This window comes from Silurus meridionalis, chromosome 14 (assembly GCF_014805685.1).
Source record: "Silurus meridionalis isolate SWU-2019-XX chromosome 14, ASM1480568v1, whole genome shotgun sequence".
NCBI lineage: Eukaryota > Metazoa > Chordata > Actinopteri > Siluriformes > Siluridae > Silurus > Silurus meridionalis.
Window position 1 is genome coordinate 1,759,991 of NC_060897.1, and position 24,177 is coordinate 1,784,167.

Consider the following 24,177-nt stretch of genomic DNA (forward strand, 5'->3'; position numbering starts at 1 on the left):
GATGAGAATATTCCATCTAGCTGAGTATCTAAAAGGTTGACAACCACAGAAAGTGGAAAGAGTTCCATGACAGCCGAACTTCTTGTAATCTTTGGTGTTTTCAGCAATATTGTCAGGAGTTTTTTCCTTCAATGGCTCTTTACTCTCATCATATACTTGCTGCTGCTCTCTGAAACGTAGAACACTTGTTAGCAACATTTCATACAGCTGTGAGATTTTTTACTATTCACTTCGGCCATCTCCACCCTCTGTTCCTGTTCCCAGAACAGTGCTTGACCAAATGCTCACTTCCATCCATAGTATTAATTTAACATTTCTAAGAATAGACTTGGTCACAGTGTGACTGTGAAGTTCATGTGAAGTTGTTTTGTTCGTAGGCGGTGTGTTGTGAGGACTTTATCCACTGCTGTCCTCAAGGTAAAAAGTGTAACCTCGCAGCTCAGACATGTGATGATCCTTTCGGTTCAGTGCCCTGGCTGAAGAAGGTCCCAAGCCGATCAATCGATGGACAGAAGGTTCCAGAATCCAAGCGTATGTCATCAGATATAATTAACAATTTTTTGGTGAACTATAGAAATAAAGATATTGTATTTTTAATAATTAAAATGATATTCTTCTTGCTTGTGTGTTCAGTTTCTGATGTTCCCTGTGATGACACTGTGGCTTGTCCTGATGGAACCACATGCTGTAAGGATGGAAAGGGAGGATTTGGCTGCTGCCCTTTTCCTCAGGTAAAATGTTATTGAGAACACAGTTTAGTCATCAGTAAGACAAGTGTTTGCCATGTGACTATATACAGAGGTTTAAAAAGTATTTCAAATCCCGTGGAATTGATCAGATTTGTTCACATAACAAATGATAATACACACAATCTTCCACAATCTTAGGCTTTTAAGAATAAGATGAGAATATTCCATCTAGCTGAGTATCTAAAAAGGTTGACAACCTCAGTAAGTGATGAGAATTCCATGACAGACAATCTTCTTGTAATCTTGTAATCTTTTGTGCTTTTTAGCAATATTATCAGGAGTTTTTTTTGCCATGGCTCTTTTTCTTAAACAGAACAATTGTTAGCAAAATTTTACACAGGTTTGGTATTTTTAACATTCACTTTGGCGATCTCCACCCTCTGTTCCCAGAACAGTGCTTGACCAGGTCCTCACTTTTATAAAAGAATACAGAACCTGTATTTTTTCAGATAAATGTAAAATAATAAACAGGATCACATGATCAGTCCACAATATTCATTTTACATTTCTAAGAATAGACTTGGTCACAGTGTGACTGTGAAGTTCATGTGAAGTTGTTTTGTTCATAGGCGGTGTGTTGTGAGGACTTTATCCACTGCTGTCCTCAAGGTAAAAAGTGTAACCTCGCAGCTCAGACATGTGATGATCCTTTCGGTTCAGTGCCCTGGCTGAAGAAGGTCCCAAGCCGACCAATCGATGGACAGAAGGTTCCAGAATCCAAGCGTATGTCATCAGATATGATTAACAATTTTTTGGTGAACTATAGAAATAAAGATATTGTATTCTTAATAATTAAAATGATAATCATCTTGCTTGTGTGTTCAGTTTCTGATGTTCCCTGTGACGACACTGTGGCTTGTCCTGATGGAACCACATGCTGTAAGGATGGAAAGGAGGATTTGGCTGCTGCCCTTTTCCTCAGGTAAAATGTTATTGAGAACACAGTTTAATCAGCAGTAAGACAAGTGTTTGCCATGTGACTATATACAGAGGTTTAAAAGTATTTCAAATCCGTGGAATTGATCAGATTTGTTCACATAACAAATGATAATACACACAATCTTCCACAATCTTAGGCTTTTAAGAATAAGATGAGAATATTCCTGTAGCTGAGTACCTAGAAAAGGTTGACAACCTCAGTAAGTGATGAGAATTCCATGACAGACAATCTTCTTGTAATCTTTTGTGCTTTTAGCAATATTATCAGGAGTTTTTTTGCCATGGCTCTTTTCTTAAACAGAACAATTGTTGCAAAATTTTACACAGGTTTGGTATTTTAACATTCACTTTGGCCATCTCCACCTCTGTTTCCAGAACAGTGCTTGACCAGGTCCTCACTTTTATAAAAGAATACAGAACCTGTATTTTTTCAGATAAATGTAAAATAATAAACAGGATCACATGATCAGTCCACAATATTCATTTTACATTTTTAATAATAGACTTGGTCACAGTGTGACTGTGAAGTTCATGTGAAGATGTTTTGTTTGTAGGCGGTGTGTTGTGAGGACTTTATCCACTGCTGTCCTCAAGGTAAAAAGTGTAACCTCGCAGCTCAGACATGTGATGATCCTTTCGGTTCAGTGCCCTGGCTGAAGAAGGTCCCAAGCCGACCAATCGATGGACAGAAGGTTCCAGAATCCAAGCGTATGTCATCAGATATAATTAACAATTTTTTGGTGAACAATAGAAATAAAGATATTGTATTTTTAATAAATAAAATGATAATCCTCTTGCTTGTGTGTTCAGTTTCTGATGTTCCCTGTGATGACACTGTGGCTTGTCCTGATGGAACCACATGCTGTAAGGATGGAAAGGGAGGATTTGGCTGCTGCCCTTTTCCTCAGGTAAAAGTTTAGACATAACCCTTCCGAACCATCTGCCTTGAGAACTGTGTGTCTGTTTGTTCTTTAAGAATAGCGGACAATGGGTGAGATCACGTCAACATCCATTTGGATTTGGGACAGTGAGAGGTGAACTCCACAAGACAGTGGGAGGTGTTGAGACATGGTTTTTAGCTTTACCTCTGGTTCCTGCTTCTCCTTCTTTGGTATTCTTGTCATGAAATCCACAGGGAAGACTTTCTTCATGGTATAAATAGATTATGGTAGTAAATATGCTGCACTCTTCCCATATCCATTCATCTTATCTCATATTTAATGTCCCAGACTCCAGACTGTGTGACCTTAAAGGGTCTTTTCCACTTGGTGATCAGTTTGAACCTCAATGTAAATAACAATACAAACACATTCCTATAGCTGAGTAACTCTTCATATAGCCTGGACTATGCATTGGGGATAAAGAATATGCTCTGGTCAGTCATGAACAGGAGCTTATCATTAATATCTACTCCACTTTTTATTCCCATATCTGAGTACCTAGAAAAGGTTGACAACCACAGAAAGTGGAAAGAGTTCCATGACAGCCGAACTTCTTGTAATCTTTGGTGTTTTCAGCAATATTGTCAGGAGTTTTTCCTTCAATGGCTCTTTACTCTCATCATATACTTGCTGCTGCTCTCTGAAACGTAGAACACTTGTTAGCAACATTTTATACAGGTTTGGTATTTTTAACATTCACTTCGGCCATCTCCACCCTCTGTTCCTGTTCCCAGAACAGTGCTTGACCAAATGCTCACTTCCATCCATAGTATTAATTTAACATTTCTAAGAATAGACTTGGTCACAGTGTGACTGTGAAGTTAATGTGAAGTTGTTTTGTTCGTAGGCGGTGTGTTGTGAGGACTTTATCCACTGCTGTCCTCAAGGTAAAAAGTGTAACCTCGCAGCTCAGACATGTGATGATCCTTTCGGTTCAGTGCCCTGGCTGAAGAAGGTCCCAAGCCGACCAATCGATGGACAGAAGGTTCCAGAATCCAAGCGTATGTCATCAGATATAATTAACAATTTTTTGGTGAACAATAGAAATAAAGATATTGTATTTTTAATAAATAAAATGATAATCCTCTTGCTTGTGTGTTCAGTTTCTGATGTTCCCTGTGATGACACTGTGGCTTGTCCTGATGGAACCACATGCTGTAAGGATGGAAAGGGAGGATTTGGCTGCTGCCCTTTTCCTCAGGTAAAAGTTTAGACATAACCCTTCCGAACCATCTGCCTTGAGAACTGTGTGTCTGTTTGTTCTTTAAGAATAGCGGACAATGGGTGAGATCACGTCAACATCCATTTGGATTTGGGACAGTGAGAGGTGAACTCCACAACACAGTGGGAGGTGTTGAGACACTGTTTTTAGCTTTACCTCTGGTTCCTGCTTCTCCTTCTCTGCTTATTCTTGTCATAAAATCCACAGGGAAGACTTTCTTTATTGTATAAATAAATTGTGGCAGTAAACATGCCACATTCTTCCCATATCCACTCACCTTACCACATATTTAATGTCCCAGACCCCAGACTGTCTGACCTTAAAGGGTCTTTGCCACTTGGTCATCAATTTGTACCTCAATGTAAATAATAATACGAGCACATTCCTATAGCTGAGTAACTCCTAATTTAGGCAGGACTATGCACTGGGGATAAAGAATATGCTCTTGTGACTGTGAAGTTCATGTGAAGTTGTTTTGTTCATAGGCGGTGTGTTGTGAGGACTTTACCCACTGCTGTCCTCAAGGTAAAAAGTGTAACCTCGCAGCTCAGACATGTGATGATCCTTTCGGTTCAGTGCCCTGGCTGAAGAAGGTCCCAAGCCGACCAATCGATGGACAGAAGGTTCCAGAATCCAAGTGTATGTCATCCGATATGATTAACAATTTTTTGGATGAACTATAGAAATAAATTATAAGATCATTATTTAGGTATTAAGATATTGTATTTTAATAATGAAAATGATATTCCTCTTGTTTGTGTGTTCAGTTTCTGATGTTCCCTGTGACGACACTGTGGCTTGTCCTGATGGAACCACATGCTGTAAGGATGGAAAGGGAGGATTTGGTTGCTGCCCTATTCCTCAGGTAAAATGTTATTGAGAACACAGTTTAGTCAGCAGTAAGACAAGTGTTTGCCATGTGACTATATACAGAGGTTTAAAAAGTATTTCAAATCCCATGGAATTGATCAGATTTGTTCAGATAACAAATGATAATACACACAATCTTCCACAATTTTAGTCTTTTAAGAATAATAAAAGAATATTCCTGTAGCTGAGTATCTAGAAAGGTTGACAAACTCAGCATATTGTGAGAATTCCAGGAAAGCCTATTTTTCTTAATCTTTTGGGTTTCAGAACTGGTGTAGCATGTCGCAATTCCAGTGGATTTATTTTTAAATGTTTTGTTGCTTTCCAGCAAGTAGTAGTAAATATGCTCCAGCACTGAACCAATCAGGCAGTTAACTGGGTTAATTGGTGGTACTCACACCACGCAGAGAACAGACGCCATTTAGCAGCATCAGCCTCAACTTTGAAGAGCGTTCTCCAGGAGCTGAGTGACCGTATAAAGATGCGAGAACAAAGAGCGTGCCTCAACGAGCAAGGTGCATGCCGAATGTGCGCAGCATGAACGCTAAATATGTGCAGCATGAACGCCGAATATGCGCAGCATGCACACCGAATGTGCGCCAATGTGCATGTGCGCAAACGCAGCGGCTCCCTCCGGAACAGATCTAACGTGCTCCGCTCCCGAGCACGCGACGCATGGCCTGTGCTTTGTGCACAGTCAGCATGATTGCTTGCTAAATATTTTTTGGACATTTACCACTTACCTGAAGGGGACATACACACAAAGAGCACTTCCTGAACAAACAGAAGCTAGCTTCGGCTCCAATGCATGTGCGTTTTGTAGCTTCCTGGTCGTGACGTCACCCCACTGGTAACTTCGTGTCTCCCCTTAGCCAAATTACACACGTGATTCAAAGTGTGGACAACGCGGAAGCGTTCCCAAAGCATTGCAACTCAGCTCAAGTCCTTGAAAGGGAACTATTTCTTGTGGATAAAGAATATGCTCTTTTCAGTCATGAACACAAGTTCATCATTAATATCTACTCCACTTTTTATTTCAATATCTGAGTACCTAGAAAAGTTTGAGACCCGCAGCAAGTTCTAAGAGTTCCATGACAGCTAAACTTCTTGTAATCTTTGGTGTTTTCAGAAATATTATCAGGACTTTTTCTCTTCCACTGCTCTTTACTCTCATCTTATACCTGCTGCTGCTCCCTGACACATAGAACATTTGTTAGCAAAATTTAATACAGCTGTGAGATTTTTATTATTTACTTCGGCATCTCCACCCTCTGTTCCTGTTCACAGAACAGTGTTTGACCAAGTCCTTACTTCCATCCACAGTATTAATTTAACATTTTTAAGAATAGACTTAGTCACAGTGTGACTGTGAAGTTAATGTGAAGTTGTTTTGTTCATAGGCGGTGTGTTGTGAGGACTTTACCCACTGCTGTCCTCACGGTAAAAAGTGTAACCTCGCAGCTCAGACATGTGATGATCCTTTCGGTTCAGTGCCCTGGCTGAAGAAGGTCCCAAGCCGACCAATCGATGGACAGAAGGTTCCAGAATCCAAGAGTATGTCATCAGATATGATTAATAATTTTTTTCTGAACTATAGAAATAAAGATATTGTATTGTTAATAATTAAAATGATAATCCTCTTAATTGTGTGTTCAGTTTCTGATGTTCCCTGTGACGACACTGTGGCTTGTCCTGATGGAACCACATGCTGTAAGGATGGAAAGGGAGGATTTGGCTGCTGCCCTTTTCCTCAGGTAAAATGTTATTGAGAACACAGTTTAATCAGCAGTAAGACAAGTGTTTGCCATGTGACTATGTACAGAGGTTTAAAAAGTTTTTTAAATCTAATGGAATTGATCAGATTTGTTCACATAACAAATGATAATACACACAATCTTCCACAATCTCAGGCTTTTAAGAATAAGATGAGAATATTCCCTCTAGCTGAGTACCTAGAAAAGGTTGACAACCTCAGCAAGTGATGAGAATTCCATGACAGACAATCTTCTTGTAATATTTTGTGCTTTTTAGCAATATTATCAGGAGGTTTTTTTTTTGCCATGGCTCTTTTTCTTAAACATAGAACAATTGTTAGCAAAATTTTATACAGGTTTGGTATTTTTAACATACACTTTGGCCATCTCCACCCTATGTTTCCAGAACAGTGCTTGACCAGGTCCTCACTTTTATAAAAGAATAGAGAACCTGATTTTTTTCAGATAAATGTAAAATAATCAACAGGATCACATGATCAGTCCACAATATTCATATTACATTTTTAAGAATAGACTTGGTCACAGTGTGACTGTGAAGTTCATGTGAAGTTGTTTTGTTCGTAGGCGGTGTGTTGTGAAGACTTTATCCACTGCTGTCCTCAAGGTAAAAAGTGTAACCTCGCAGCTCAGACATGTGATGATCCTTTCGGTTCAGTGCCCTGGCTGAAGAAGGTCCCAAGCCGACCAATCGATGGACAGAAGGTTCCAGAATCCAAGCGTATGTCATCAAATATAATTAACAATTTTTTGGTGAGCTATAGAAATAAAGATATTGTATTTTAAATAATTAAAATGATAATCCTCTTGTTTGTGTGTTCAGTTTCTGATGTTCCCTGTGACGACACTGTGGCTTGTCCTGATGGAACCACATGCTGTAAGGATGGAAAGGGAGGATTTGGCTGCTGCCCTTTTCCTCAGGTAAAATGTTATTGAGAACAGAGTTTAGTCAGCAGTAAGACAAGTGTTTGCCATGTGACTATATACAGAGGTTTTAAAAGTATTTCAAATCCCATTGAATTGATCAGATTTGTTCAGATAACAAATGATAATACACACAATCTTCCACAATTTTAGGCTTTTAAGAATAATACAATATTATTCCCTCTAGCTGAGTATCTAGAAAGGATGAAAAACTCAGCATAGGGTGAGAATTCCATGACAGCCTATTTTTCTTAATCTTTTGGGTTTCAGAACTGGTGTAGCATGTCGCAATTTCAGTGGATTTATTTTTTAATGTTTTTTGTTTTCCATCAAGTAGTAGTAAATATGCTCCAGCACCGAACCAATCAGGCAGTTAACTGGGTCAATTGGTGGTACTCACACCACGCAGAGAACAGACGCCATTTAGCAGCATCAGCCTCCTCGTCGATTGAGCATTGGGTTGGAGATTGTTCTCCACTACCTCGGTGGAGAGACCAGCTTCTAAAAACTGTGCCCCCTCAAGGGGCCACAGCCACAGTCTCCATAACTCTGGGCCGGGGTGAACCAAGCTGCCCCCTGAGTGGGGGAGAAGATCCCTCCTGGGATTTATGTACTCAGGCATGTAAGCAATCCTCAATGAGAGCAGTCTTCCGTAGGCCCATAGGAGGATCTACCGTGCAAGCCTGTATAGGGATCGAGATTGTAGGCCCCCCTGATGGTTAATGTTAGAGTCCACCAACGTGTTGTCCGTATGGACCGGCACATGGCGATCCCTTAGGTCTGGGAGGAAGTGTTTCAGAGCCAGAAACACGGTCAGAATCTTCAGGCAGTTTATGTGCCACATGAGATGGAGCCTGCTCCACCGAACTTGGATGGAGCGGCCACGCATGACTGTTTCCTACCCCGTGACGGAAGCATCCATCTTTAGCATTATGCGATGACAAGGAGCTCCCAGGACGGGGCCTTCAGACTGAAACGCAGGTTCTTTCCTCATATTTAAGGTTCGAAAGGCTCGCCACAAGACCTAGATACCTAGATAGTGCGAAGTGGGTTGCCCTTGCGTGAGAGTCCTCTGTCGCTGAGCCACCAGTGGAGGGGTCTATGTGCAGAAGTCCAAGAGGAATCACACTGGACTCTTACAATGAGTGACTGGCCTTCTCTCACTCTCTTGACTGCCGTGAGGATAGCCTCGATCCGAGCGGGAGACAGCTGTGCCTGCAAGATGGTCGAGTCTCACACTATGCCTAAGAAGGTGGTTCTATGTACTAGAGAAAGCACACTCTTCTTGGCATTTGGTCTTAACCCAACATTCGTCATACAGGTGAGAACGACATCTCGCTGTTGGACTGCAAGAAGCTCTGATTGAGCTATTAATTAATCGTCGATATAGTTCAGAATGCGGATGCCCTGGAGTCTCAGCGAGATCAAGGCCACAAGTCAAGTCAAGTCAAGTCAAGTGGCTTTTATTGTCATTTTTACTATACACAGTGGTACACAGTACACAGTAAAAACGAAACAACGTTCCTCCGGAACCCTGGTGCTACACTAAACAACAAAACAACATAAAGTGCATCGAGTGCAGCCTGGTGCAAACAGTGCAAACAAAAGAACAGTACAGACAGACAGAGTGCAGACAGACAACACAAGACAAGACAAAAGACAAAAACCAAGTATAGCGCCGACTAGTAAACCTACTGTATACTTACATATACAGTACTGTGTGAGGTGAATGTAAAACTATACCCAGGAGAAAGTATAAACAGAACAGAGCAATGTAGTGCAAAAAAGACAGCAGCAAGGAGGTGCAAAGACAGCATGTAAACATTCTACTGTAGTATAAAAGGTGCAAAACAGCATGTAAACATTGTACTGAATATAAGGTGCAGTATAAATAATAATAAATATATAAATGGTGGTGGAGTGGATCGAGATGAGTGATGATTGTGTTTAGTCCAGGTTGTACAGTTCAGTAACAGTAACACACAGTGAGTGTGTGTGTGTGTGTGTGTGTGCGTGTGTAAGTGAGTGTGTGTGAGTTCTGTTCAGTTCTTTGTGTTGAGAAGCCTGATGGCTTGTGGAAAGAAACTGTTACACAGTCTTGTTGTGACGGCCCGAATGCTTCGGAACCGTTTCCTGATGGTAGGAGGTGAAGTATGTGTGTGATGGGTGTGTGTGATCGTCCACAATGCTGTGTGCTTTGCGGATGCAGCGTGTGGTGTAAATGTCAATGATAGAGGGGAGAGAGATTCCGATGATCTTCTCAGCTGTCCTCACTATCCTCTGTAGGGTCTTGCGATCCGAGACGGTGCAATTCCCAAACCAGGCAGTGATGCAGCTGCTCAGGATGCTCTCAATGGTCCCTCTGTAGAACATGGACAGGATGGGGGGAGGGAGGTGGGCTTTCCTCAGCCTTCTCAGGAAGTAGAGACGTTGCTGGGCTTTCTTGGTGATGGAGCTGGTGTTAAGTGACCAGGTGAGGTTGTCCGCCAGATGAACACCAAGGAATTTGGTGCTCTTGACGATCTCCACAGAGGACCCATCGATAATCAGTGGAGATTGGTCGCTCTGTGCTCTCCTGAAGTCCACAACCATCTCTTTCGCTTTGTCCACGCTCAGAGACAGATTGTTTGCTCCACACCAGGCAGTTAACCGTTGCACCTCTTCTCTATATGCTGACTCATCGTTCCTGCTGATTAGACCCACCACGGTCGTGTCATCAGCAAACTTGATGATATGATTCGAGCTGTGCGTTGGTGCACAGTCGTGAGTCAGCAGAGTGAACAGCAGTGGACTGAGCACACAGCCTTGAGGAGCTCCAGTGCTCAGTGTGGTGGTGCTGGAGATGCTGTTCCCGATCCGGACTGCCTGAGGTCTCCCAGTCAGGAAATCCAGGATCCAGTTGCAGAGAGGTGTTCAGGCCCAGAAGGTTCAGCTTCTCGATCAGGTGCTGAGGAATGATTGTGTTGAATGCTGAGCTGAAATCAATGAACAGCATTCGTACATATGAGTCCTTGTTATCCAGGTGGGTGAGGGCCAGGTGGAGGGTTGTGGAGATGGCATCGTCCGTGGAACGGTTTGGACGATACGCAAACTGCATGGGGTCCAGGAGGGTGGAAGCTGTGTCTTGATGTGCCTCATGACAAGCCTCTCAAGCACTTCATCACGATGGGAGTGAGCGCGACGGACGATAGTCATTGAGGCAGGAGACAGTCGATTTCTTTGGCACAGGAACGATGGTCGTTGTCTTGAGGCACGTGGGAACAACGTTGCTGCTCAGGGAGATGTTGAAGATGTCAGTGAAGACATCTGCTAGTTGTTCTGCACATTCCCTGAGCACTCTGCCAGGAATGTTGTCAGGTCCAGCAGACTTCCGTGGGTTAACTCTGCATAGAGTTTTCCTCACTTCAGCTGTGGTTAGACAGAGCACCTGGTCAGTGGGAGGAGGATGGTCTTCCTCGCCACCACATTGTTCTGTACCTCAAACCGGGCGTAGAAGTCGTTCAGCGATCTGGGAGGGAGGCGCCACGGTCACAAGCAGGTGATGTGGTCTTGTAATTCGTGATCGCCTGGATGCCCTGCCACATGCGCCGAGTGTCTCCACTGTCCTGGAAGTGGTCGTGGATTTTCTTCGCGTGCGCGCGCTTTGCCTCTCTGATGGCACGAGACAGTTTGGCCCTTGCTGTTTTAAGGCCGCCTTGTCCCCTGTTCTGAAGGCTGAGTCTCTTTGTTTCAGCAGCGCACGCACATTTGCAGTCATCCACGGCTTCTGGTTGGAGCGTGTAGTGATGGTCTTGGAGATGGTCACATCGTCAACGCACTTGCTGATGTAGCAGGTCACTGATGACGTGTACTCTTCCAAGTTGATGGAATCGCCGAGGTTGCAGCCTCTCTAAACATGTCCCAGTCAGTGCACTCAAAACAGTCCTGAAGAGCAGAAGTAGCTCCTTCTGGCCAGGTTTTCACCTGTTTCAGAACCAGTTTAGAGCGTCTGACGAGCGGTCTGTATGCTGGAATCAACATAACAGAGCAGTGGTCTGAGTATCCGAGATGGGGCGGGCTCCGCACGATACGCGCCGGGGATGTTTGTGTAAACAAGATCCAGCGTGTTCGCTCCTCTCGTTCCTCCACCTATACACTTAAGGAAAGTTGCAGGGTGAGAGCGCAAGGCCAAACAGGAGGACCCGATATTGGTAAGCTTCACTACCAAAGGCAAACCTCAAGAATCTCCTATGAGCCGGCGTCCTTTAAATCTCTCGTGACAAACCAGTCCTCGGACCTGATCTGAGACATAGCCTGTTGAGGGTGAGCATCCTGAACCTCAGCCTCATTAGTAAGTGGTTGAAGGAATGTAGATCTAGAATCTTCTTTGGAACCACGAGGTACTGGCCGTAAAAACCAGACTCTCTGAGTAAAGAAGGGATCACCTCGATGGTCTCCTTCCTTAAGAGAGTGAGTACTTCTTGTTCCAGGAATAGAGCCTGCTTGGGTCCCACCAGAGTGGGACACACCCTGTTGAAGCGGGGAGGAGAGGACTTGAACTGAATCGAGTAGCCCCTCATGCTAAGGGGCTACTCCCTGTAAGGACGGAAAAGGAGGATGGGACTGCTGCCCTTTTCCTCAGGTAAAAACTCGGACATAACCCTCCCGAACCATCTGCCTTGAGGCCTGTGTGTCTGTTTGTTCTTTAAGAATAGCGGACAATGGGTAAGAACACGTCAACATCCATTTGGATTTGGGACAGTAAGAGGTGAACTCCACAACACAGTGGGAGGTGTTGAGACACTATTTTTAGCTTTAACTCTGGTTCCTGCTTCTCCTTCTTTGGTATTCTTGTTATGAAATCCACAGGGAAGACTTTCTTTATAGTATAAATAAATTGTGGTAGTAAACATGCCACATTCTTCCCATATCCACTCACCTTACCACATATTTAATGTCCCAGACTCCAGAATGTCTGACCTTAAAGGGTCTTTGCCACTTGGTGATCAGTTTGAATCTCAATGTAAATAATAATACGAGCACATTCCTATAGCTGAGTAACTCTTCATTTAGCCAGGACTATGCATTGATATAAAGAATATGTTTTGGTCAGTCATGAACAGGAGCTCATCATTAATATCTACTCCCCTTTTTATTTCCATATCTAAGTACCTAGAAAAGGTTGAGAAACTCAGCAAGTGCTAAGAGTTCCATGACAGCCAATCTTCTTGTAATCTTTGGTGTTTTCAGCAATATTATCAGGAGTTTTTCTCTTCCACTGCTCTTTACTCTCATCTTATACTTGCTGCTGCTCCCTGACACATAGAACATTTATTAGCAACATTTCAAACAGCTGTGAGATTTTTATTATTCACTTCGGGCATCTCCACCCTCTGTTCCCAGAACAGTGTTTGACCAAATGCTCACTTCCATCCAGAGTATTTATTTTGCATTTTTTAGAATAGACTTAGTCACTGTGTGACTGTGAAGTTCATGTGAAGATGTTTTGTTCGTAGGCGGTGTGTTGTGAGGACTTTATCCACTGCTGTCCTCACGGTAAAAAGTGTAACCTCGCAGCTCAGACATGTGATGATCCTTTCGGTTCAGTGCCCTGGCTGAAGAAGGTCCCAAGCCGACCAATCGATGGACAGAAGGTTCCACAATCCAAGCGTATGTCATCAGATATGATTAACAATTTTTTGGTGAACTATAGAAATAAATTATAAGATAATTATTTAGGTATTACGATTTTGATTTTTTAATAATTAAAATGATATTCCTCTGGCTTGTGTGTTCAGTTTCTGATGTTCCCTGTGACGACACTGTGGCTTGTCCTGATGGAACCACATGCTGTAAGGATGGAAAGGGAGGATTTGGCTGCTGCCCTTTTCCTCAGGTAAAAGTTTAGACATAACCCTCCCGAACCATCTGCCTTGAGAACTGTGTGTCTGTTTGTTATTTAAGAATAGCGGACAATGGGTGAGATCACGTCAACATCCATTTGGATTTGGGACAGTGAGAGGTGAACTCCACAAGACAGTGGGAGGTTTTGAGACATGGTTTTTAGCTTTCCTCTGGTTCCTGCTTCTCCTTCTTTGGTATTCTTGTCATAAAATCCACAGGGAAGACTTTCTTAATGGTATAAATAGATTATGGTAGTAAATATGCTGCACTCTTCCCATATCCATTCATCTTATCTCATATTTAATGTCCCAGACTCCAGACTGTCTGACCTTAAAAGGTCTTTTTCACTTGGTGATAGGTTTGAACCTCAATGTAAATAATAATACAAACACATTCCTATAGCTGAGTAACTCTTCATATAGCCTGGACTATGCATTGGGGATAAAGAATATGCTCTGGTCAGTCATGAACAGGAGCTCATCATTAATATCTACTCCACTTTTTATTCCCATATCTGAGTACCTAGAAAAGGTTGACAACCACAGAAAGTGGTAAGAATTCCATGACAGCCGAACTTCTTGTAATCTTTGGTGTTTTCAGCAATATTATCAGGAGTATTTCTCTTCACTGCTCTTTACTCTCATCTTATACTTGCTGCTGCTCTCTGAAACGTAGAACACTTGTTAGCAACATTTCATACAGCTGTGAGATTTTTTACTATTCACTTTGGCATCTCCACCCTCTGTTCCTGTTCCCAGAACAGTGCTTGACCAGGTCATCACTTCCATCCATAGTATTAATTTAACATTTTTAAGAATAGACTTGGTCACAGTGTGACTGTGAAGTTCATGTGAAGTTGTTTTGTTTGTAGGCGGTGTGTTGTGAGGACTTTATCCACTGCTGTCCTCACGGTAAAAAGTGTAACCTCGCAGCTCAGACATGTGATGATCCTTTCGGTTCAGTGCCCTGGCTGAAGAAGGTCCCGAGCCGATCATTTGATGGACAGAAGGTTCCAGAATCCAAGCGTATGTCATCAGATATAATTAAAAATTTTTTGGTGAACTATAGAAATAAAGATATTGTATTTTAATAATTAAAATGATATTCCTCTTGCTTGTGTGTTCAGTTTCTGATGTTCCCTGTGACGACACTGTGGCTTGTCCTGATGGAACCACATGCTGTAAGGATGGAAAGGGAGGATTTGGCTGCTGCCCTTTTCCTCAGGTAAAATGTTATTGAGAACACAGTTTATTCAGCAGTAAGACAAGTGTTTGCCATGTGACTATATACAGAGGTTTAAAAAGTATTTCAAATCCCATGGAATTAATCAAATTTGTGATAAATGATAATACACACAATCTTCCACAATCTTAGGCTTTTAAGAATAAGATGAGAATATTCCCTCTAGCTGAGTACCTAGAAAAGGTTGACAACCTCAGCAAGTGATGAGAATTCCATGACAGACAATCTTCTTGTAATCTTTTGTGCTTTTCAGCAAAATTATCAGGAGTTTTTTTTTGCCATGGCTCATTTTTTTCTATCATACTTGTTGCTGATTACTGAAACATAGAACACTTTTAGCAAAATTTTATACAGGTTTGGTATTTTTAACATACACTTTGGCCATCTCCACCCTCTGTTTCCAGAACAGTGCTTGACCAGGTCCTCACGTCTATAAAAGGAAACAGAACCTGCATTTTTTCAGATACATTTTAAATAATAAACAGGATCACATGATCAGTCCACAGTATTCATAGTGCATCTTTAAGAATAGACTTGGTCACAGTGTGACTGTGAAGTTCATGTGAAAATGTTTTTTTCATAGGCGGTGTGTTGTGAGGACTTTACCCACTGCTGTCCTCAAGGTAAAAAGTGTAACCTCGCAGCTCAGACATGTGATGACCCTTACGATTTAGTGCCCTGGCTGAAGAAGGTCGCAAGCCGACCAATCGATGGACTGAAGGTTCCAGAATCCAAGCGTATGTCATCAGATATGATTAACAATTAATGGTCAAACTATAAAACTAAAGATATTGTTTTCTTAATCATTAAAATGATAATCCTCTTGCTTGTGTGTTCAGTTTCTGATGTTTCCTGTGACGACACTGTGGCTTGTCCTGATGGAACCACATGCTGTAAGGACGTAAAGGGAGGATGGGGCTGCTGCCCTTTTCCTGAGGTAAAAGCTCAGACAGAACCCTTCAGAACCATCTGAAGAATAGCGGACAATGGGTCCAACATGTCAACATCTATTTGGATTTGCGAGAGTGAGAGGTGAACTCCACAACACAGTGGGAGGTGTTGAGACACTTTTTAGCTTTACCTCTAGTTCCTGCTTCTCCTTCTTTGGTATTCTTGTCATGAAATCCACAGGGAAGACTTTCTTCATTGTATAAATAAATTGTGGTAGTAAACATGCCACATTCTTCCCATATCCAATCACCTTACCACATATTTAATGTCCCAGACTCCAGACTGTCTGACCTTAAAGGGTCTTTGCCACTTGGTGATCAGTTTAAACCTCAATGTAAATAATAATACGAGCACATTTCTATAGCTGAGTATCTCTTCATTTAGCCAGGACTATGCATTGGGGATAAAGAATATGCTCTGGTCAGTCATGAACAGGAGCTCATCATTAATATCTACTCTAGGCAAACCGTCACATTATGAGAACATACTAATGTTCAAATAATAAAATATAAACTACAGTATTTCCACTAGAACTGGAGACTCCTTCCATGAATGTTTAGAGGAATTGAGCTATATCATAATTCTAAACAGGCATTCAGAGTTCAAGTTTTCAGTTTATTTGTCATATGTACAGATGCTTAAATGAGGCTACAGGCAAACTACAGCAAACAGTAAACATTAAACAATATTAAACAGTAAAGTTTAGAAATAAGAAAATAATGAGGCATAAGAAAGTTATAATTATTTACATGTGTCTAGAAAGTGTGTGTATTTATATAATGAATATTTAAATACCGTAATTTCCGGACTATTAAACGCACCCAAATATAAGCCGCACCCACTGAATTTGACAAAGATCAAGTCAAGTCAAGTCAAGATGTTTATTTTGAACATAAATACGCCACACCTGTCTATAAGCCGCAGGTGTCTACACTGAAACTAATGAACTTTACACAGGCTTTAATGAAAGACAGTGTCTGTTACATGGCTTGTATCTAAACAGTAGCCTACCAAGAAAGTGATTGTTCACTGTCTTCCTCCTTCCTTTCACAACTATTTCTCTCAGGAGTTTATCTTTTGGCATCGTCGTGCGTTTAAAAATCACCATCGGTGAATCTTTTCTCCCGATGCCGTGCAGCTCAGAACACAGGTGAAGTGTGTGTTTTCATGCCCGGTTGTTTTCAGCGTGACGAATGATTCACATTTCCTGTAGACGGTCCGAGTGAGCGACAGGTCAAACATCAGAGGAACCGCGTGCATATTTATGATGTGGTGCGGCCCGATTCAGTGGGAGCGCATCTGATTTAATATAAAGAGTTTCATTGGTTCACCTGAACCCGTTCTGCAATTTCATTGGTCTAATATTATGGGGTTCAGTTTTTATCTTGAATTTTGTTAAACCCGGAAAAACTCAGGAAAAATCCATAAATTAGCCGATTCGCTGTTTAAGCTGCGGGGTTCAAAACATGGGAAAAAAGTAGCGGCTTATAGTCCAGAAAATACGGTATTTGATATTCAGATCATGTTTGAGTAAAAAAAGTTCCTCGCAGGCAGGAGCCTGTTGTGTACTTTAAAACAGGCCGACAAAAGCAAACAAAGTCAAACCCAGTTCCACAAAATGAGCAAAACAGGAACAAGGACACGGAAGTATGAAACAAACAACACACAATAAAAACTTAGCAACCAACCAGTACACGGATCACTCAGTTAATAGGATTTTATGGGTAAAGATGCGATATGACATGGCATTGTCTACACGGGAGCCGGTTTATTTCATGTACACAGTATCAGATCATGGATTTATAAACAGAGATGATACTGGAAGTCTGTCTCAGCCTTGTCTGATTGCTTCAGCGCAGCACATTAGATTACTTTTAAAATGAGGGTGATCTATTCGTGAAGGAATTATTTGCTTGAGTTATTTGTTGGACCCTAAAATTGTAATTTCGACTTGGTAAAACAGTATATAAGTATTAAAAAAAATGGCAATTTTGTAGAATCATTTTTGCCTTTCACGTCTACTTGTTTTCAAGTTCTAGTTGGCCCTGTGGTGGAACTGACATTAGGTAGTAATATGTCAGAATATGTTCTCTTCCATTTTGAATAAGGATTTAAATTTATAACCTTCTAGCACTAATTCTTGCTCTGCAGCTGAATTAGTGAAGTATAAAGAACAGGCTTAGGAGTAGGAACACTAAGCTACATGTATAACCAATTTAGGCCTGTTTATTTCATCCCAGGCTACGTGCTGCGAGGACGGAGAGAACTGCTGTCCGAAAGGCTACGTCTGCCGTGATCAGTGGTGTGAGAAAAGCTCCAGGATAAAATTCGACTCTGGGAAACGGGAAATGTTGTCACCGCAGGTCCAGAAGAACATTGACTGCGGAGAAGGGTTCAGATGCAGAGACACAGAAACCTGCTGCAGGATGTCAGAGAGCTCCTGGGGCTGCTGCCCGTTTCTGAAGGTAAAGATGGAATTTAATGTGTTTCTAATAGGGCTGTCAAAATGTGTTAATAACGCATTAACGCACATTTATTTTAACGCCATTCAATTTTATTAATTAATTTTATTAATTAATTTTATTAAAGCATTTCTGTTTGACCGTTTTTATTAAACATAATAAACAAACATAAATAAATACATATAAAAGAAGCGAAATTAAAACAGTCAACGCAACACACGTTTGTTCGTGACACCCTTTCTTTACTCAGATATAAAAATATAAACATTAGTTTTACTAAAGTCTCAAATCAGCAGCAAAATCCATCATGATGAACACAATTAACCATCTGGGGGCGTTTTGAGGATTTTTTTCCTTCACAGCGCTCAAACTAACTTAAATTACTCTATTTATACTTACGTACAGAGAAGAGAAATATATAATTTTAATCTGTAAAAGGTTTACTTTTATTTGTATACGCTCATAATATAACATCAAAACCCTGTGCTTTTGTAAAATAAAGAAAACAGACAGGGGGCGCTCTCCACCGTCTCTGTCGTCTCTTTTCACAGACACATAAATAAAACAACATAAATCTCACTGGATATTTGCCTCAAGGACATCAAAAACAAAATAGTCTCTGATTCTGTAATCAGTATGAAAGTATAAAGAGGTACAGTTTCTCTGGTATCACCTCATTAACCGTCCGTGTGGAAACATAGCAAAGGTTCCATTTGGTGTCCTGATGATTTATGTAAATGAGAGCACCATTATTACTTCAAAACATTCACAAAAATATTTAGTCTTCATGCTCCATGTTGGGTTTGGTTTCACTAATAATAAACATAGATTTGCATAAAGCAGCAATATTTGTCCATACGCATGTTGATTAAAGTATCAAAAACTTGAAAAGTATTAATTTAAGGTACATTTAGAACAGATACTAATGCAGTTGCAATTAATCACTCAATCAATTGAATCAATTTCTCTTTTGAAAACATCAAACCAGCTTGCTTTAATACAATGATTTATTATAATAGAAAGAATATTAGTCAGAGACCACGCCTCCTTTTTCAGACCTGGCACACAAGCCACACCTCCTTTAGTAGAACGTACACACCGGCCACACCCCCTATAATAGAATTGGCACACAAACCACTCCCCCTTCAGTGGAACTAAGATATAAAGCATCCCTCTTTTGGTGGAACTGACACACGAGCCACACCTTCTTTAGTAGAGCTGATCCACAATTCACACCTCCTTTTGCAGTCCTGGCACACAGGCCACACCTTCTTCAGTAGAACTGATTCAGTAATTGAAACGACAGCATGGGCTCATTAACACCAGAAATCATTGTCTATGTACACAGTTTTCCATGTCATTCACAAATGCAGGTTAAAGCTCTAACATTCAAAGAAGTAGTCATGCGTGAACATGATACAGAAACGCTGCCATTCTCTCTGGCCAAAGTTTTTCAAAAAATGTAGAAACCATGGACACCACGTCCTCCAGACTAAAGAGGAGAGGGATTATCTGGCTTGCTATTAGAGCTCAGTTCAAAAAGCTGCATCTCTGATGGTATGGTGGCACTTTAGCGCCTGTGGAATGGGCAGCTTTTACATTAGGAAAGCCTCAATCAGTGGTGACTGGTTTATACAGGATTTAGAGCAACAAATGCTTCCACATCTGGAAAAGGTCTTCTTCAGGAAAGGTCTTTAGCAAGCCAATGCTAACTACATACTGCATCTATTACAATAGCATGACTTTGTAGTAGAAGACCCCGGGTGCTAAACTTCCTGTCTGCAGTCTAGACCTTTGACCATTGGAAAGCATTTGGCGCATCATGATATGAGAAATACAACAAAGAAAACCCAGAATTGTTGAGCAGATAGAATCCTGTTTCACACTCATATGGGACAACATTCCTCTTACAAAACTTCAGCAACTGCTATACAGTGTACTGACAGAAGACTAAACACAGATCCTACACAGTGGTAAACATGACCCTTACACACCCTTTAGCAGAACTGAAACACAGGTCATGTTTCTTTTAGATGAACTGATATTGTGAAGATTTTTGTAACTAATAGGTCATGAATTCATATTTACACTAAATGTGTGTGTGTGTGTGTGTGTGTGTGTGTGTGTGTGTGTGTGTGTGTGTGTGTGTGAGTAGGCTGTGTGTTGCAGTGATATGCAACGTTGCTGTCCCGCTGGATATACCTGTGACAAGTCCGGCTCCTGCACTCCAGTGATGGGCTTCAACTGGGACATGTTCTCCAAGAAGTAGCGAGCCACACACACACACACACACACACACATACACACACACACACACACACACACACACACACACACACACACACACACACACACACACACACACACCAAGGTAATCCTACTAAGTGGCATCACACTTTAAACTAGAATAATGATCACACACACGTTACACTAATCAGGTGATGAATGTTGATTTTATTTTGAATAAAAACATGAAAGGAAGATAATCAGAAAGAGCTGAACTTCATCCTAAAGATCATTCTGTTTGCACTAATTCATCAATCATCAATCTCCGAACCCTGTACTGACCTCATACCTTCCTACACTCCTCAGCAAATGGCCACTTAAACCATTTAACACGTCTTAATGATGATTAGCTAGCTAGCATCTCAACCTGCTTTGCTACAGAGAAGCTAAAAAAAAAGATTGCAGATATTATGTCCTGGTATTGCACCAGTTCAGGAGGTTCTTAGAGTGTTGTGAGCATGTGTAATGGAATAGTCATGGTCACAAAAACAGCAGTTTGGTATATAATTGCTAGCTAGTACATAACTAGCATGGCTAATGTAAAGCTTTTCTCTGGAGAACTAGCAAGTAGAATTTCATTGCTATTTACAGTAATAAAGACCTGAATGGACATTTTTATCAGTGATGTGGTTTGTGGGATAAAAGACCGCTCGCCACATCACCGTCAACAAATCAGTAGGCAAGTGGTTTTTTGTAACAGCCCCAGCTGTCATATCTCCTTTACCCCACCAGAGGGAGCCTTTGTGTTTCACGCTAACTACACCCCAGACCATGGGCCTCCTCGCCTCGCCTACATCAGTACCTGACTTCACTAACACCTGTAGCTGAATAAAATCTCACACAAATCTCCACAAAATCTGGTGGAACATCTTCTCTGAAGACTGGAGATCTTTATAACAGGAAATGGAGACTAAGTGTGGAATGGGATGTTAAAAAAATGCTCATACTTTATGGTCAGGTGTCACCAGATCTTTGGTCATATGGTTTCTATCCATCACTGTGATCTTCTGATTCTTTTTCCCTTTCGATGTTTGATGTTAAATTATGATTTCCACTGAGTTTCTATAATAAACTTGTGCTGTATTGATTTGAATAAAAGTGATTTTCTTGAAAGAATCTCAGCTCCGCCCACTATTTTACTATTAGCTCATGAACTGAAGTTGAGTAAAAGCACAATCATGTCCTCCACCCTTTCACCTTTAAGCTTTTTATCTGCCTTCATCTGGTTGTGACCTGCTGTGATCTTCCAAACTGAGGAACATCTCCGTATCTTCTCAGTGTTTTTCCTCTCAGGTGTTTTCATGTGTTTATAGAAGGAAAAGATAAAAGCTGAAAGCGTTTCTGGCTCGTGTACAGAGCGACTCTGTGGAAAGATCAACATGAGCAGAAAAGAGCTTCCACCACCAACACCTTCTCTCCCAGCCAACAAGGGTGCCAATACTTTATTCCTTCAGTGGAACTGAGCAACAAAAATAAAGACCATATTTCTTTCTTTCATTATAACATTTTCTTTCGATTTTATTGTCTGTTGTTGTTAAATTTTCTTTCTTATGTTTTTTTCTTTCTTTCTTTCTTTCTTTCTTTCTTTCTTTCTTTCTTTCTTTGTTTCTATCTTTTAATTGTCTTTTCTTTCTTATGGTCTTTCTATTTCTTTCTTTCCTTTTATTTTCATTTTATTGCTTTCTTTCTTTCTCTTTCTTTTGTTTTATTATCTTCCTTTCTTTCGATTGTCTTTCTTTTGATTTTATTGTCTGTCTTTGTTCAGTTTTCTTTATTTTAATTTTCTTTCTTTCTTTCTTTCTTTCTTTCTTTCTTTCTTTTCTTTTTTCTATTGCTTTCTTTCTATTTCTTTTCTTTTTTTCTTTCTTGTTTTATCTTTCTTTTAATTGTCTTTCTGTTTTATTATCTGTCTTTGGTTTTGTTTCTTTTATTGCTTTCTTTCTTTCTTTCTTTCTTTCTTTCTTTCTTTCTTTCTTTCTTTCTTTCTGTTTTATTGTCTTTATTTTCTTTCTCATGGTCTTTCTTTCTTTCTTTCTTTCTTTCTTTCTTTCTTTCTTTCTTTCTTTCTATTTCTTTCCTTTTAATTGTCTTTCTTTCTGTTTTATTGTGTGTCTTTGGTCTTTTTTCTTTCTTGTGTTCTTTTTATTTTCTTTCTTTTATTGTCTTTTATTCTTTCTTGAACAAACAAACAAACAAATAAACAAACCATGCCCCTGACGTCATCGCGCTCTCGCTTAATCCCCGGCCGGCGTGCGCGCCTCCATTTTCCCCTGATTTGTAAACCATGGCTGATGCCTGAGTTGGATTCCCGCCGGCGCACGCATGGTTTTGAGATCTTGGGTGTTTACGGTCACGGCGTCGCTCCGCGACCCGCTCGCCTAGATGACGTCACGGCGGACTCACAAGATGGCGGCCGCACCTGCGGGTTCAGCAGCTGCGACGGGAAACATCCGATCGGATTATATTTAAAAATAACGTTTAATCAGGAAGAGACACTGTTTTAATATATTCATGAATAGATTCATAAACAAACAAACAAACAAATAAATAAACCAGAGCCGGAATGTGGGCGGAGGAGGCGGTGGAGACGGACAGCGAGGCTGCGGTGACCGGCGCCGGTGAGCGCTGGGCTCCGGTGGGTGCCGTCGCCAGTCCCGAGGATGAGCGCGGGCAGGGACACGGAGCTCTGGCCGGTGTGGCGGAGACGTCGACAGCGACGCGTCTGCGGCGGCTGGAGGAAGAACACGAGCAGCTGCACTCGTCCCTGCTGGCGCTCACGTCGCACTTCGCCCAGGTGCAGTTCCGCCTGAAGCAGATCGTCCACGGGCCGAGCGAGGAGCAGGACAAGGAGAAGATGCTGAAGGAGCTGGAGGACTTCGCGTTCAGGGGGTGTCCTCACGTCCTGGGCTGCCGCGCGCAGCATCCGCTCCAGAACTCGGTGAGGGTTTGACTGATCCACACATCAACTCCTACAACCTTAAAGTGTCTTCTGGTGGCTCCTCAGTTCTTCTCTAGAACTTCCAGGGTTCTGAGTATAGGCAGTTTATTAGGTTTATATCAACCAAGGGTTCCTTATGGACCATAGAAACTTCTTCACATGGAGCATTCAAGTATCTAATTAACGTCCATGTTTAGTGCTCAAGATGTAGGCAGGTCACTTGGTCTGTCACCACCAAGGGTTCCTTATGGAACATACAAACACTTTGTAGGGTTCTTCATGGAGCCTTTAATTGACCAAACCAGTGTGCACATTCAGGGTTCCAGATCCAGAAGATCCTCATGGAATAAATAAACATTCTTTCTGGGGTTCCATGTGGAACCTTATATGCTTCACCCACATTCATTGGTCATTGGTGTTTCCAGAGGTTTCTAGAACCTTTCTGCATCTCTAACCAAAGCACACTTGGGATTCTAGATGTAGGTCCACATCCTCCAAAAGTTCATGAATTAGGAGAACATTCGAAGGCACTTTTATACTGGCTCATTGCAACACTTTGAGGAACATTTAAAGGTTCTTCTGAATCATTTATGGAACCCATGGCAGCTCTAATCCACTTTTCACAGTCATTTTGAAATAAAGTCCAGGAGCTTTCAGCTGAGGCTCCACTTGGAAAGGTTCTTCTTGGAACTTTTTTCCAAAAGGGTTCTTCTTAGAAGATTGTTTCCACACTTCTGATTCCTAATTTCATGGCAGCTGTAATGCACTTTTTTGTTTGTTTTGTTTTTGCAGTATTTCTGAAATGTAGCTCTTCACATCATTGACCAGTAGCTTTGGACACGTCATTTGCAGAACCTTGGAAGTTCTTCGGAGGTTCTTCATGGTGGTGGTGGTGGTGGTGGTGGTGTAGGGTTTAACAAGAACCTCATTGCAACCCCTGGTGGTGGTAGTTCAAGGAAGGACCAAGAAAACCATTTTCAGTTGAGATGGAAACATTT

At 41.4% G+C, this 24,177-nt stretch overlaps 2 protein-coding genes across 3 annotated transcripts in view; both read left to right on the top strand.

Annotated features, from left to right (window-relative positions):
* The window catches only part of grna (granulin a), a 40,244-nt gene extending 18,887 nt beyond the window's left edge, over positions 1 to 21,357 (top strand). The window contains 23 exon segments of the mRNA XM_046866616.1: positions 378 to 531; positions 634 to 731; positions 1,319 to 1,472; positions 1,575 to 1,671; positions 2,016 to 2,079; positions 2,243 to 2,396; positions 2,499 to 2,596; positions 3,477 to 3,630; positions 3,733 to 3,830; positions 4,337 to 4,490; positions 4,619 to 4,716; positions 6,122 to 6,275; positions 6,378 to 6,475; positions 7,061 to 7,214; positions 7,317 to 7,414; positions 12,913 to 13,066; positions 13,195 to 13,292; positions 14,172 to 14,325; positions 14,427 to 14,524; positions 15,126 to 15,279; positions 15,382 to 15,479; positions 17,734 to 17,958; positions 20,111 to 21,357. Of these exon segments, the coding sequence (XP_046722572.1) occupies positions 378 to 531; positions 634 to 731; positions 1,319 to 1,472; positions 1,575 to 1,671; positions 2,016 to 2,079; positions 2,243 to 2,396; positions 2,499 to 2,596; positions 3,477 to 3,630; positions 3,733 to 3,830; positions 4,337 to 4,490; positions 4,619 to 4,716; positions 6,122 to 6,275; positions 6,378 to 6,475; positions 7,061 to 7,214; positions 7,317 to 7,414; positions 12,913 to 13,066; positions 13,195 to 13,292; positions 14,172 to 14,325; positions 14,427 to 14,524; positions 15,126 to 15,279; positions 15,382 to 15,479; positions 17,734 to 17,958; positions 20,111 to 20,224 (2,922 nt within the window). The 3' untranslated portion in view covers positions 20,225 to 21,357.
* Positions 21,358 to 22,376: 1,019 nt separating this feature from the next.
* Positions 22,377 to 24,177, top strand: part of rundc1 (RUN domain containing 1) — a 6,133-nt gene continuing 4,332 nt past the window's right edge. Inside the window, exon 1 of one of the 2 annotated variants that reach the window (XM_046866902.1) lies at positions 22,377 to 23,179. In XM_046866902.1, the coding sequence (XP_046722858.1) occupies positions 22,805 to 23,179 (375 nt within the window). In that variant the 5' untranslated portion in view covers positions 22,377 to 22,804. The remainder of the gene's footprint in view (positions 23,180 to 24,177) is intronic. The other variant, XM_046866903.1, reaches the window with a different exon arrangement.